Source organism: Lytechinus pictus, chromosome 3 (assembly GCF_037042905.1).
Source record: "Lytechinus pictus isolate F3 Inbred chromosome 3, Lp3.0, whole genome shotgun sequence".
NCBI lineage: Eukaryota > Metazoa > Echinodermata > Echinoidea > Temnopleuroida > Toxopneustidae > Lytechinus > Lytechinus pictus.
Window position 1 is genome coordinate 42726764 of NC_087247.1, and position 15064 is coordinate 42741827.

At 34.4% G+C, this 15064-nt stretch overlaps 2 protein-coding genes across 3 annotated transcripts in view; both read left to right on the top strand.

Annotated features, from left to right (window-relative positions):
• LOC129257194 (uncharacterized) overlaps positions 1-15064 on the top strand; it is a 46280-nt gene that overhangs the window by 3497 nt on the left and 27719 nt on the right. The gene's annotated exons all lie outside the window — the stretch shown is intronic.
• Positions 3383-14442, top strand: LOC129268148 (uncharacterized). 2 transcript variants are annotated; one of them, XM_064097115.1, is made up of 3 exons: positions 3383-3438; positions 5915-6887; positions 7136-14442. In XM_064097115.1, the coding sequence occupies exon 3, from the start codon at positions 8041-8043 to the stop codon at positions 13054-13056; it is 5016 nt and encodes a 1671-aa protein (XP_063953185.1). In that variant the 5' UTR covers positions 3383-3438; positions 5915-6887; positions 7136-8040; the 3' UTR covers positions 13057-14442. The 2 variants fall into 2 exon arrangements, with proteins under 2 accessions (XP_063953185.1, XP_054761708.2); XM_054905733.2 differs by having other exon boundaries at positions 7136-12152.

The following is a 15064-nucleotide window of genomic DNA, read 5'->3' on the forward strand; positions in this document are numbered from 1 at the left end:
CAGTATGTGGGTTTGTCAGTCAGTAGGTTGGTCTTTCCCATGTTTTGTTCTTGCCCCACTACCAGTCACAATTCTTTGACTCACTATTACCTGTTAAAACCAGAGAACAATAGATTCAGTGGACCTAATCTATTGTTCTCTGGTTTTAACAGGTAATAGTGAGTCAAAGAATTGTGACTGGTACCGTACCTTAAAAAACAACTTGGTGCATCAACTTCAAGCTTGGCTCATATGAAGGACAGATCTAGGATGATGATTATGGGATAAAATGGTCAAAAGTGTGAAAGAAGATGACCTTACAATAACTTAAGAACTATTTTTTGGATCATTTTAGATTGGGGTGACAACTGATTTATAGATTTTTAGTTTAATTGATTCACTTCAAAATTTAGTATTTGTGATGTTAATCTCATTTTTAGCTTTTAGGATCGAAAGGTCACAGGTTCCAGAGGTCAATAAATGCAAAAAATGGAACATCCTCAAGATGATTTTTATTAAAAAAGGGATAAGCTGCAAACATAGCTCATATGTATAGGATTTACTATAGTCTTGCCATATTTTAGAGTTCTAGGATCACATGATAATTAAAATCGTACCTGTAGAACTTAACCTATTCTGGGGAATAATTTTGATTTCCAAATTTGATTAGCATTTTTTGGTCATGTTTAAGAAGAAAGCTCTCAACATATTTCTTTTCAGTCCACAGTAAAAATCTGCCTTTAAGAAAATGTCCTTGCTCTTGAGAATGTAAATTGATTATTGTGGTCAAATATCAGATTCCTATCGAAACTTGTGGGATGTGGTTTGAATAATTATGAGAGAAACCATGCTCTTCTCTCTATGTGTTGAGAATACAAAAACCCTTCTTGCAATAACCCTTGGTAACTGACTAACTGTCATATTTGTAATTATTCTACTTTTATTTAAAGATTATAAGTTTCTGTAATGCCCCAAGGATCTATGATACTACCTTTATTATTTACATTGATATTTGCACATGGGACAGTTCCTTTGTGCTATTTGATAGCTTCACTATGCAATATTAAATATTCATGATTCACTGAGTGACCTGAAGCGTAGAGGGCCATGTACAGATGCAATTTGGCAATCTTGCTAGGATGTCATGGAAAGGGATACCCTCAGATTCTCTTGCCTTTAATGCTGTCTCAATGATCAATAGTATCATATTCATTGGCATCTCAGGGTATGGATGACTGCTTGTTTACGTTCATGCCAGTCAGATATGAAATTGAAAACACTTTCTAATTTGTCATTTGTTTTTAAATGAAAGTAAGAAAAATTCTGTAATTTTTATTTTATAAAATTTCTTTGTCCACTATTTAAAGTTGCCTTCTTAATAACCAAATGGTATCAAAGCAAGGTTAGGAATAGTTGACCACAATATTTTGATAAAATTTATCTACATGTACATGTATGATGTAGCATACATTTTTTTCATTTTGCACAATTTTGCAGTCTGTATTGATTTGATGCACACAAATCAAACATTTTATCTATTAAAAAGGTTCTGTACAAACAAAATTGCCTAGGGGACCACTGCTGTTACAAGGTGGACATCATGCTTTTACACAAAAATGTTTAAAAGGGGTTACTTCTTTTCATGGATGCACGATTAGTATGTGTGTATTAAACTTGCAAAATTCAGAAAAGTGTGTAATTTTCAACAGCTTGAATATTTGTTAAGAATTACATGTATTTTGAGATTGAGGGATGATCAATCCATTTTTGAAGTTCCTGTGTACCAGTATGGTATCCACAGCCACAGTCAACAAACATGCTGTAATTTTCTGGTAACTATTGAAACATAATAAGTTGTATTTCATTGATTGCATATGATGTGAATATTGAACCATATCTGTTCTGAGTGATGACAGTATGAAACCGGAGAAATTATAGAATTGACATTTTGCACTGTCCTTTATTCACTTGAATAATATTTGTAGATTTGATGCTTCTAGCTTATATATATATATATTTGATTCTTTATTCAAATTGTTCTCTCTTTGTAGTTTGATTGTCTACATAAAAATTTGTGAACAAATATTTACTTCATTGTAGGCCTATTGATGGCCTTAAAATCTATTGAAACTTATTTCTTCCCATTATTCTTAAGTATGCATGTATCAAAGTGCTGAGAAAGTATACTGTAAAAGTTTCACATCTTCAACAAGGCTGTATGAATTTGTGGATACGTTGATGAATAATAATTAATAATTACGCTTTCTTATAAAGGGCTTGATATGATTTAGCTTTATCAGAAGGCTCTAAGGTTGTGTTTATGTGTCCACTTTTTAGGCCAAAATCAGTGTTTTCATACGTGATTAGTCCAAAACACGGTTGCATCCATGCTTACGTTCATTTAAGCGACATTTCAGAACGCCAATCTTAAACTTACAAAAAGGTGCGTTTCAAAATGTCGTTTGACCAGAATCAGGGTTTCTGGGGAAGTATAAACAGAACCACAATAGTAAACATGTTTAAATGACATCATTTGGTACATGCTTCTGGTGAGATGAGAAACCGCGGGCAAATACAGTCGTATGGTTCTAACAGGACCTTCATGGAATTACCTCTTATCTTCCTGGTTCTAATAATGACCAATGTACATTTGCATGACTCCTCTAATTTGTCATCATGATGAATGTTGTGGGATTTACAAAAAACCCGGAACATGAGTTATGAATCAGACATCACTCAGCCAGAAGCCCGAGTAGCATTTACAAATAGATGTATTTTTTTCAATATACTTTGATGATTATTCTTTATTTTGTATTACCTTACTGCTATCCTCACCATTGTGGAAATTCTATGGCTACATGTATGTCAAGTAGTCGAAATACAAAGTTTAAATAATAGTCGACCATACACCACTCAGAAAAAAAAACTTTTGAAAAAGAGCGCGCCTAATTTGACCTTGCTTTCCTGCTCAATGAAAATTACAATGGAAAGCCAGCTGCAGATCGTGATTTCGCCTTTGGTTACTCTTCCATTTTCCACAAAAATTCACTGTGTTGAGTTTGCAAAAACAGCTTAATAATTTAATTTTTAAACCTCTGGCACATCTTAGCATTGGAATAGAGGGTTAAGATAGTCCCATAATTTTTTTTAAATTTTCACATTGACTATTAAAAAGTTTGATATTACTAAACGATCAAGTTGAATGAAATTAGCTGTTTACGTTTGCATTTTATTTTTAACCTTTCTAGTAGACTTTCTCTGTTCAAAATACCATTATACAGTCAGAGCGCCACGCGTATGCTAATGAGCACGATCGCTGAAATTTATTCAGAATCCCATCCGCCCGAAAATCATCTAGCGGGACTCTCGTAGATCGCGAGATATCACGAGAGTCATGCTGGTCTCGTTCTAATGACGTCATACTCTTCACTGGAAAAGCCAAGATGGAAGAATGCAACCGTAAGTAAATCTTGAAATCTTTAGCTTTATTTTGATATGAAATATGTGGTATTCCAGAAAAAAATTGAACCTGAAATAATGCTTTAGATCTAGGCAATATTTTAGCCGGATCGGAGATCGAATTTTTCATTGGAATGTTGTTTTTTACGTCCTGACCCTCCTCAGAATTTTTGGTTTTCGTGAAGCCTCCGATGTTGTAGAAAATATTTCAGTGATGAACATGTGTAAATATCTCTGGGACGCAAAATCTCCTTCGTACTCGTATTTTACGATGAAACTACCTCAAATTTTCCATTTTGTCAACTGCACTGACGCTTATTCTTCTTTTGTACTTGTTTATTTTATTGAGTGATGACGTCAGCCATGGTCTCGCGCGGAGTAACCAACTGGTGGCTCAGTCCCATTAGTGTATTTTTGTGTCTTGTTTAAAAAGCTTGGTGCCCAATTCTCTCAAATTGTGCGAGGGCCAAATCATTGCCACGCGAACTTGAAATAAAGATAAGATCTAGTTTGAAATTATTTTGTAATTATTTGCAATCTAATTTTGTGCCTTATATTCTGATGCATTTCATCCAAATCAGACTATTATTGAGAGTGAGACTGAGATCGAGCTCGAGAGCTGTGAGTGTGAGTGACACTAGTGACATGACACTGTCAACAGTAAAAAAAAAAAAAGGAATTGACATATTGAGATTATCTGACTTCTTGACTAGCCATGAGGCTCCTAGAGAGTAAATATCATTCATTAAAGTGTGCTTACCCTCCTTGGAGCCAGGGATTGCATCCCATACATGTGCGTGTACCGCGAAAAAAAAACCCAGAAATTTTACGCTCTCGAGATTTCTACTTTCCATATAAGAGAGGTAGATCTAGTCCTAAATCATGTGAATGGGATATACAACTTCATCTCTGACATTTTTATAATATTGACTTCATATTTAAACAAGAATTCATTAAAAAGACAGAGAAAACTTTCAACGATGTTCATGTCACCATCATGTTTTTTTTTTTTTTTTTTTTTTGCCAAGGCTACAAAACGCCTATTGAGGAAATGGAGTTGTATCCCATTTACATGATTTAGGTATAGATCTTTTAGAAGGAAAGTAGAAATCTTGGGGACGAAATTTTTATTTATTTTTTTTGCGGTACACACACATGAATGGGACACAATCCCTGGCTCTGTGGAGAGTATGCATTTTACTCTCTGGGTCAGGAGCCTCCTGGCTACAGGTATTCTCTCTAGTTGTCAGTACTAATAGATCTCTATTGTAATTGATTATTGAATTAAAGTTATTAAGTAAATTGAAAATGAATTATGGAAACCTCAATAATAAACCTTGGTAAACAAAGGTGTCATAGATTTTTTTTAGAATTCAATTTCATCGTAGAATCTAATGTTAGATCTAAGCTTGATCTACTTTCTTTGAAAATTTAAATTCAAGACTCGGGCAATATACTAATCAAGAAGTTAACATCCATGGGAACTCATTCATTTACTCATATTTTGTGGACTTTGAATTTTGATGAGACAAAAAGACATTTTAGCCCAAGATTTATTCAAGAAAGTTTGCATTTTTCAGGTGACGATCTGACATAGACTCAGATTTGAATTTTATTGCATTTTTAAAAACATGTATCATTACATGATTAATTGTGCAGATGGGTGAGGCCTGAGGGGCCCTGATATGGTGGGGGGGGGGGGCTTTCATTATCATAACTGCACTTTTTGCTATAAATTTTATTACAAACAGCTAAAACTTACCATCCGATTATGATTTTTTGCATGATCCCAGGCTATGTTCTGCTCAGTCCTCCCCCTTCCCACTCAAAAAAAAAAAGAAGAAACATTCTGCGGCCTTTGGGTATCCACACAGACAATGTCATTGACTATTGTACAGATATCTTTAAGAAGTGCCATACTGATACAGCAACGCTTTGATAATTGAATTGTCACACTGCTGAGTTTTATTTTCTGGGGGAGCAGCAAAATTATTTTTTTATGGAGATGTGTCCCTCATTCTGAAATGAGAGTTCAAGAGGGAAACATACATGTACATGTATTTGTTTTACATGTATTTGTTTTTAATATAGTTAGGAAATATGAGCAATATTTTGATAAACTAAAATATGAATCTATGCATTTTATTTATTGTAAATTACTGAGCCTGCAAATTCTTTTTGCTTTGGGCAAAAATATTACTTGGATGGGCGCTTCTGTTGCTATTTCAATAGATTTGTTTGCTATTTTTTCCACCAACGTGTCCTTCTTCATTAAGTGCTGACAAATTTTTATATGTGAACATTGTAATTTTGCTCTGAGTAAATATATGATAGGAAGTTAAATGTTATGTTATTACATATTGCAATTATTTTCTTTGTAATAACATTTAACTCTCTGTCCTTTTGTTTTATTGCTTTCCTAGTTTGGGATTTATTTTGTTGTAAAAGCAATCTTCTCTTTTTTTTTCCTTTACAGATCACCTTCACATCTGGCTGGATGCCAAGTTCTTTTGATAGGAGACTCAATTGTGCGACACGCTGTTTTTAATGGACCCTTTACTTCTGAAACTTTGTGCTTTCCAGGGGCTAATGTTACATCGTTAAGATCATCATTCGTCAAATCTTTTCAGAATTACTTCGACTTTTCTACAAAGGCTGTTTTCATCCATGTAGGAACAAACAATTTAGAACATAGTGTTTGGGAAAAGGATTCCAAAGCATTTCATAATTTGTATATTAGTGTTAGAGAGCGATTTCGGTGTGCAAAGATTATTTTTTCTGCTATTCTACCAAGGTGGGATTGTGAACAATTATATCGGAAAAGTTTGTATTATAATTCCCAGCTTAAAGTTTTGTGTGATAAGTTGTCTTGTTACTATTTTGATGGCAGTGAAGCTTTTGAACTTGATGACTCATACTTTTCTGTTGATGGACTGCATCTTTCTACAGCTGGAGCTCAGCATCTGTCCACACAAATAGAGGAATATATAACATCGAAACTCAACTATACACAACCATCATACAGCCCTACATGTAATCGAATTCCTGCAGAATTGAAAAAACTTTACACGCCTGTGAAAAAAAAAATTGTGAACGTTTCATCTGCATGCTCATCAAAGCAATGGGGCTATTTCAACCCTGATGTTGAAATAGAGCGGAGAAGGAGAAGGAAAAGGAGTGTCACCAAAAGGGAGAGGTGGAAGTGTGGAACAATTCGGACCCCAGATGGCTTTCAAACTGTGAGGAATTCATTTAAACCATCACCCACCCCACCGTTGCCACCAAACCGTCACATCCCGGAATTTCGCTGTACAGTCCTCATCCCATATAAAAGACTTCATCAGTTTCATCATCATTCATTGCCATCATGCATCCCCCTTCCTGGAGTAAAGAGCAAGTACATCCTCCATAAGAAGAGGAAGAAGCCAAAGAGGAAAAGAAAACGAAAGGTTTGCACAGTTTTACATTTTCATGTACATGTAGTTGATGAAAAGGTTTTTTTTTCCAATTGATAGTTATTTGAGAGCTCCATTATTGTATACTGTACAACATGTATGTGCCATGTTCAGTTTTTGTCTTAGCAAAAGTAGAATACATGATGTGGATAATGAACTGAAGTTACTTGTTTTGACGATCATCTATTTTTATTGTAAAAATGTGTTTAATTTTTTTTTCTTTTAATCATTTGTGCATGTAGGTCCATCCAGCTGTCTACTCTGTTCACAGTCAATCCCAGCTCGGTCATCTACCAGATAATCATGTCACCAATCCTAGTCATCAAAATCAACAAGATGCTCCAAACCCGCCCTCTTCAAACTGTGACCAAAATCCATCCAGCGTCCAGCATCCATACCCAAGTAGTCCACCGCTTGAGGTTCCAGTTCATCAAAGTCAACCCAGTGTCCATCACACTTCACAACCACCCAAGGCTCCAATCCCGTCATCACCATCCAGCACAGGTCGAGTTGCAAGTGATTCATCATTTTCTCTTATCGATTTTGATGTTCATATACATGTAGGTCCCAATTCAATCCAATCCCATGCATATAATGAGGGAAATCCACCCATTGTCTACCCAAGTAAGAATCCTTTGGATGATCCAATTCCATCATCACAAGCCAGCATAGCCAGCCTACTGCCTTCTTCCAGCCACTGGGATGGAATACATCCACCCATTCGACCTCCTGATGAATTATCATGTCAAACATTTGCATATAGTCTTACTGGTACTCCAATTATAATGCCTGATTTATCATCTTCTTTTACTAATTTAAATGTGCATTCAAGTTCCAATTCATTGGGGTGAAAGGACGCAAAAGGGCTCCATGTAATAAAGATGTATGTGGGCCTTGCCAGCTGTGCAGTAAGAATTCAAATAGATATTTACACCTTTCTACATCATCAAACAAACACTTAAATGAATTTATCAAAGAGAAATACCCTTCTGTAGATGAAAATTATTGCATATGTGATGCCTGTCGCCAGAAAAATGTTAAAAAGCTAAAAACAATAGATGAAAAGGCAATTCAAATCTACACACCTGAAAAAACAAGAAAGAAGGAACGATTGCCATGCTTTTTGAGTCATTATTTTTTGTGTAACATGACATCTGAATGTGATACCAATTGCACACTTGAAGATTTCAATTTTGCATTTTCTTTAGATTGTGTATCCATTCCTGATTCCATTCCTATTTGTAAAAAGCACAGAGCAGAGATTTTCAACCCCAAAGAGCGAATTAAATGTTCATTTTGTGGTTCCCAAGTCAAATCAAAAAAATATTTTTGTCATAGTCTTTCGAAGGAAAGTATTTTGAAATTAAAAGAAGTTAATGATGAGTTTCTTTTTGATGATGAAAGCGTTTTGTGTACCTCATGTCAGAGGTTTGCTTTACGAGAACATAGTACTGAATGCTTGCTAAAAGAATTGGAGCAATCTTTTCTTCTTAAGTGCCAACAGTATGAACCGTCAGATGATTTAGATCATGTGTTATTTGATGTCCTGAATTCTACATTCCTACACCTTTGTAGCTTATGTAATACAAATAAAGGTTTCTTGTTAAGTACTGCCTATGAATATTTCTTAGAAGTTTTGAAGAGAAAAGTTCCAGAAAAATCCCTTTATTTTAGATTGATGAGAACAAAGACTTTCCTCCATACAAAAATTGTTGAAAATTTTGGCAAAATTCTGATCATTCACAAGTCAGCACGAAAAAAGGGAATACTTTTTTATATCTCAGATATATCAATGTCAGATCTTATTGAAGCATGGCATACAAGCTGTTTTGAGTACAGACTTCTGAAAAATAAATGTGATGATGAGAGTGGAAATCCAAAAGATGATGAATATTTACAATCTCCTTCAAGCAGTAGTGTAGAAATAGAATTCAGGAGTATAATAGGTCAATGCAACAGCAATTTGCGAACACAGAGCAAACAGATAAGAGACCATTTTTTAACAAATCCTTCTCACCTTATTGATTTTACTCTGATTGATTTAACTTCATTTTTCAATCCATTAGTGTGGAACGTTATTTGTCTTCTTACTGCCACAAGGGAAGAATTCAATCACTTCACAAAGTCATCATTTAGTGTAGAAAAAGAATATGTCAATTTTCCAACAGATAATACAAAATCAGGGCAAAGTCGTAGGCAAAGAAGAATTACTGCAATTTGTTTCTTACAATTCATATTAAATGAAGAAAATAGCTATCCTGTTCATATTCTCACTGGTACTTGTATTCAAAGACTGACTCGTTCCTCAAAACTACTCAAAATATTTAATAAATTCGGTTTTTCGTGTTCAAAAGATACTTTAAATAGATTTTGGCATGAAGTGTTTGCTCGAAGGGAAAAAAATGGTCTCATGTCTGAGCTCATTCCGGAAGCATTTACATTAATTTCTATTGATAACATTGATGTATTATCTCCATTTGCTGCTGTAACAATTGACTCGTCAAGAAGCTGGCACGGAACATCCATTATGGCACAACAGCCAAAGCCTATCACAGAAAAGTCACACTCATTAGAAAAGTTGTCTGAAGATCAATTAAATATAGATTCTGATATTGAACAGGAATTTCAAGTAGGTGCACATTCTTCTGAATCTTCAATTCCAAATGTTAAAAAACCTCGTTTGAGAAGGAAGCTTTCCTTAAGTGGTGACTCGTCTTTACCAGCAGCAAATAGGAAAGATTTTCAGGCCCCTTACTATAAGACCTTTATAAGGTCACAGCTTACGATAGAATATTTCGAATATTCCAGTCATGATAAGAAATTTTTTGAAGAAGGGTTTTTCAATATGTTTGTGTATGTTGCAGAAAGATATTATAGTTTGCATTATCAATCTTCAACTGTTATTCCAAGTTTTAAGTGTAAATTAGCGATGGTAGGTAATCACGAGACTGAGAAATCAAACTTCAGTTATCTTTACGTCTTGGATGAGAAAGCTGACTCACCCAATACTCTGATGCATTGTTTAGGGATTCTTTACAAATTATTTGAAATCAACAAAAATAACAATCACTTAGTTGTAGCTGGAGATGGAGCCACTATAAAAATGTTGATAAATATGAAAAGAGAGTATGGAGAAGTTTTGGACTGGGTAATACCATTTCTTGGAGATTGGCATGTTTTGAAAAATTTTCAGGAGGTGATAATGAAAATTTTCTGGGATGCTGGTTTGAAGGATTTAGCAAAATTGGCCCATAAGCAGATGACTTTACAGAGTCTAGCATCATGTAGTAATTTCAAAAGAACTCACAGGTTTATCTTGCAAAGTTATGAAGCCGTATTTATGTGTCTGCTTTCCTCATTTTTAGAGCATCGTAAAGGAACTGAAGTTGTTATTTCTAATGATGACTTTCTGAAACAGATAGAGAATGTTGTTTGTCACCTTGAATATGAAGATGGAAAACACAAAGGTGTAGATGAATTTTTTGATGCTGAATTGCACTTCATTCATTCTGTTATTCCATTTGTAAATGAATTCAATGCATATTGCGAAGAAATGTCTTCAAAATATGAAACATTTAGATTCTGGAACCAGTTTGTGAGAGAAGATTGTCTGTCATACATAAACCTTCACATGGCAATGCGAACAGGGAATTGGAATTTGCGTTTAGCTTCTTTTAAGAAAATGATTCCATTATTTCAAGCTTTTGATCGTCAGAATTATTCCACCCTCATACCAGGACATCTAAGTATGATTTGTGGTTTCCCAGATTACATTAGAGAGCATTTTGAAAAGGGGGCATTTGTTGCAAGTATTAGTGGTAAGAACTTTTCACATATTGGACTAGATGAAGCACACGAAATGCTTATCAATAGAGACTGTAAAATGGCCTTAACGCATAGTTTACCAAAGGATATGAATACATTGGCTGGAACTCTAGAGAATCAAGCAAAGATGATAAGTACATTAGAAGAACAGTTAGGCATTACAAGACCAAACAAGTATCAAAGAGATCTTGATTTGTCAGTCATTAAATTAGAATTCAATAATGTGAAATCATACTTTGAAAAACTTTCTAACACGCAGATATTCCATAGCAATCAGTCAGCATGTCTTTCTCACATTTTCACTGAAAAGCCAGCCACTGCAGTCCAACAGCAATCTCTTTTGAATTTTAGGAAAATGGGGGAAGATGCTTATATGGCATATTGTAAAATGTTCATATTGGGACAGACATCTGTTGAAAAACCAGTTGCAAGAAAGTTTCGACTCAAAACTTTTGCTAAGGAAAAAATTAGAAAAAAAAAGGTATCTGATTTGGAGAAAGAAAAAAAACTAATTACTTTATGTTATAAACGAACAATTGCTCATTCTCAAGAAACCAAACTTCCTATATCAGATTTGTGCCAATTTGTAACAGAACCACGAGCATTATGTGGACAAAATCATATGCCTCATAAAGGGGCAAAATCGTTAATTTATACACAACTTGATAAGCGTTACAATACACAATATCCTTTGATTGCACATTCATATAGCTTTTCACCTACTGACTCTTGCGTTATTATTGAAGGGATGAATATCATTTACACCTCTCCATTGAAACAGTTTAAAGTATTTCTTGATTATGCTAAATTTTTGGTTCAGCGGTGGGTAGCATCATATTTTAAGAAAGGTTTTAGAGAAGTAAGGATACTTTTTGACCAGGCAGGCACTCAGGGTACATCACCTAAAGGAATAGAAAGGACACGTAGGGATAGAGAAGATGAGGAATATAATTATGAAAGTATAGATGATAATGTCCCTCTTCCCAGAACTTGGATGAATTTTCTTAAAATACGTTCAAATAAGCAAATGCTTTGTCGTTATTTATCACAGAAGTTTATAGATATTGTTGCACTAGAATTCAAGTATCCAAATCAAATTTTTATTACATCAGGTGGGTTCCATGTTGGTTTAGATCAATCTTTTGATTGGACTGGTGTGAAGGTTTCTTCAAGAGGAAAAGAAAGTCATAACATTGTACATAATCATGAAGAGTCCGATACTCAAATCTGGTTACACGTTTTTGATTCACCATGTTCAAAAATTTTAATTTATTCGATTGATAGGGATATAGGAATGATAGGGCTGCCTTTAAACTTTGATGACAAATCAATAATAATACAATTTGATGCCAAGCCAGGACAAGAAAAGTTTTTGAATTTGAATATGTTACAATCCGCATGTGAAAGAGATTCAGATCTATCCCAATTAAGTTTGAAAGCAATAGATGTTAAGAAGTGTATTCAAACACTCTACATATGTAGTGGGTGTGATTTTGTGTCTTTTTTTGCACAACTAGGGAAGCGTGTATTTTTTAATACCTTTTTCCAATATGCCTCTTTTATTGCTGGAGAATTGTCTCCAGATACACAAGGAACACTATACAATACAAATTTAAATGCTGATAGTGATGCAGGGTTACTCTCTTTTTATAGACTTGTACTATGTGTTTATTTCAATGCAAATCGTGCATGTCTACATGACTATTCCTCTCCAGTTGATTTGTTTCATAGTATTGATGAATGTTCTGTGTTTGATAGGCATATTAAAGCTCTTGAGGTTGTTCGGAAAGCATCGTGGAAGGGAGTCTATGAAGATGGACTTTTACCTTCCAGTTCTGCCCTAAAATTGCATTGGCTACGATCTTGTTGGGTCCAAACTGTTTGGGATAAAGTACAGATTCCCATATACAATTATCCAGACATTGAATTATATGGCTTTGTTGTATCCAGGGATGATGGGGAAGTACATGTAGCATGCCAGTGGGACACAGATGAAAGTATTGAAAAGATTAAATCAAATGTTTTATATCTCACAAGGGGTTGTTCTTGTGCCAAGAGCAAATGTCAAAACCGTTTATGTAAATGTAGAAAAGAGGGTAGATTTTGTGGGCCAGGTTGCCGATGTAGACAGTGCCAAAATCTTACTGCTGTAGATAAACTGGCAAGTGATAGCGACTCCAGTGAAGAAGATTCTGATATTGATCATTTTGATTATGATTCTGATTTTGATGAAGTTCCTTGTGATAAAACAAATATCGAAGGTACCATTGAAATCGACATTGATGGTGATTTATCTCTGTTTGAAGATTTGCAGGAAGACTGTTCAGATTATGAGTAGGCATTATCTGTGTCATGTTCTTGTAGCCCTTTGAAATCATTCATCAGTCATTTAATCAGTCTATTATATGCCAGTATTCATTGGCTGCTGTGAGGGTGAAGTTTGTTACATTGAATCTTTTCATGATAGCTATTACTTTTATATTATGTACATGTTTTTTTAATGGTTATAATTTTTGTTTAAAGAACATTTATGAGAAGGCATGACAGGCAATGTGGAAATGTTGGTGAGCATTTACACATGTTTTTTATGCATGTGATACCTTTTTATTTATTTTTCATATATTTCACGTACCTTGCCATGTTATGTTTATTCTTGCTTTTTACTGCAATACATATGAGTCAGTGTATGTATACGTTTCTTGCCAGTTCCATTGAGGTCTTGCAGGTCAATCATTTTGGTAGCTGAAATAATAGTTGTCGTAGTTGTATGAAACAAATGTGAAGTTTCTTACAGCAATTGTGAGGCTTTAGCAGAATACATGATGGTTACATGTATTTCGTTAGATTGGCTAATTATTTCATTAGCAATATATAGAGGTGCAGTACATGTCTTTCCTCTTGAACTTTGACGCAGCTTTTTCAATATGTGTGTGATTTACAATATCCTATAAAACAGTTGTGTATATTATTTTACCCTGCTGTTGCTTTTGCTACTTATGATTATGATTATGTAAATGTGTAACTTTTTTTGCTTTACATGTATTGAACCTTTTGTACAAGTTGTCATGATGAACTTGAACATTGAACTACCCTTGTTCCTACTCTTACATGTACATTACATGTATGTATATTTTCATGATCACCTTTTTATAAATTGTTTTTTCCTTGCCATTTAGAGAGTGCATAGTGGCAGTTTTAACATCTCATACACATGTTAACAATGGGGACATTATTAGAGTTGGTGATACGTATATTGACCCCAGTAATTTCATATATTGTAATATGTATTACCTAGAGGCTAGATATACATTTATGTAAACGTATGGCTGAATTATTTCTTTTATGAGGCAGTTTTGATGGCACTGACTTCTGTATACAAAGATTATTTCACTTGTTTCCTTTCATGACTACCAAATTTATTTCACTGATGACGGGCTTTCCTAAACAATACATTCCTTGTATATAAAATTGTTTTAACTCATATTTACCTCAACTACTGTAGTCTGCTTGCCAAAGACATTCAGGGAGCATTATATGTAAAACTGCCTTTATCTTTATTAACATGTTTGATTGTAAAACAAAAACAGTATTCACTTATAGTCTCTTCATGTACTTGCCTTGAATGATATTAGGTGCCAAAGTTTTTTGCTTGTATTTATATGTTTTGTAAACATGAGTTTCAAGAGTTTGATGTTGGAAATAAAGTCTTTTTTTCTTGTTAAAATTGATCTGATATTGAACATGCTTTCTATTTTTTTTTCTTTAGGAATATCCATTTACTATGAGCTAGATTTTGAATTCATGCATTGTATTGCACTGGAGATCTGAATATGAGAATATAGAAGAATAAATGAAGAAAGAAATAGAAAAAAATCAAGATATAAAGAAAAAGAAGAAGAGAATATGTGTATGAACTTAAGTTACAGTCACACAACTGTTTAAACACGTTTCTGTGTATGACCAAAAAAAAGATGTGTTCGATTAGAAAGTCGGCTGGATGTGTGAGAAAAATCAAGAGAGACAGACAGAGCAACACTAATAGAGAGGGAGAGAGATGGGTGTTTCCCACGGAGAAAGGTGTTTGAAAATGAATAAAAAACACAGTAGTGGGACAAGATTTGTGAATATGAGGAATTGAAAATTGAGGAGGAAGACGAGATCTGTTGAACAAATGATATCCAAGTATCCCACTGCAAGATGGAATGTAATTGTTCAGAGAAAAGGGTGGAGAATGAATCGTGATAAATAAAATTATACATTACACCCAGGGGGGGGGGGGACACGTGCCCCCCCCCCCCCCCTGAGAGTATTGAGAGCAACTTGTCTATTTTTTTAATGTAAACATA

Bases quoted from the DNA above. Each gene is read 5' to 3' on its own strand.
- LOC129268148 (XM_064097115.1), top strand. From the start codon at position 8,041: ATGACATCTGAATGTGATACCAATTGCACACTTGAAGATTTCAATTTT.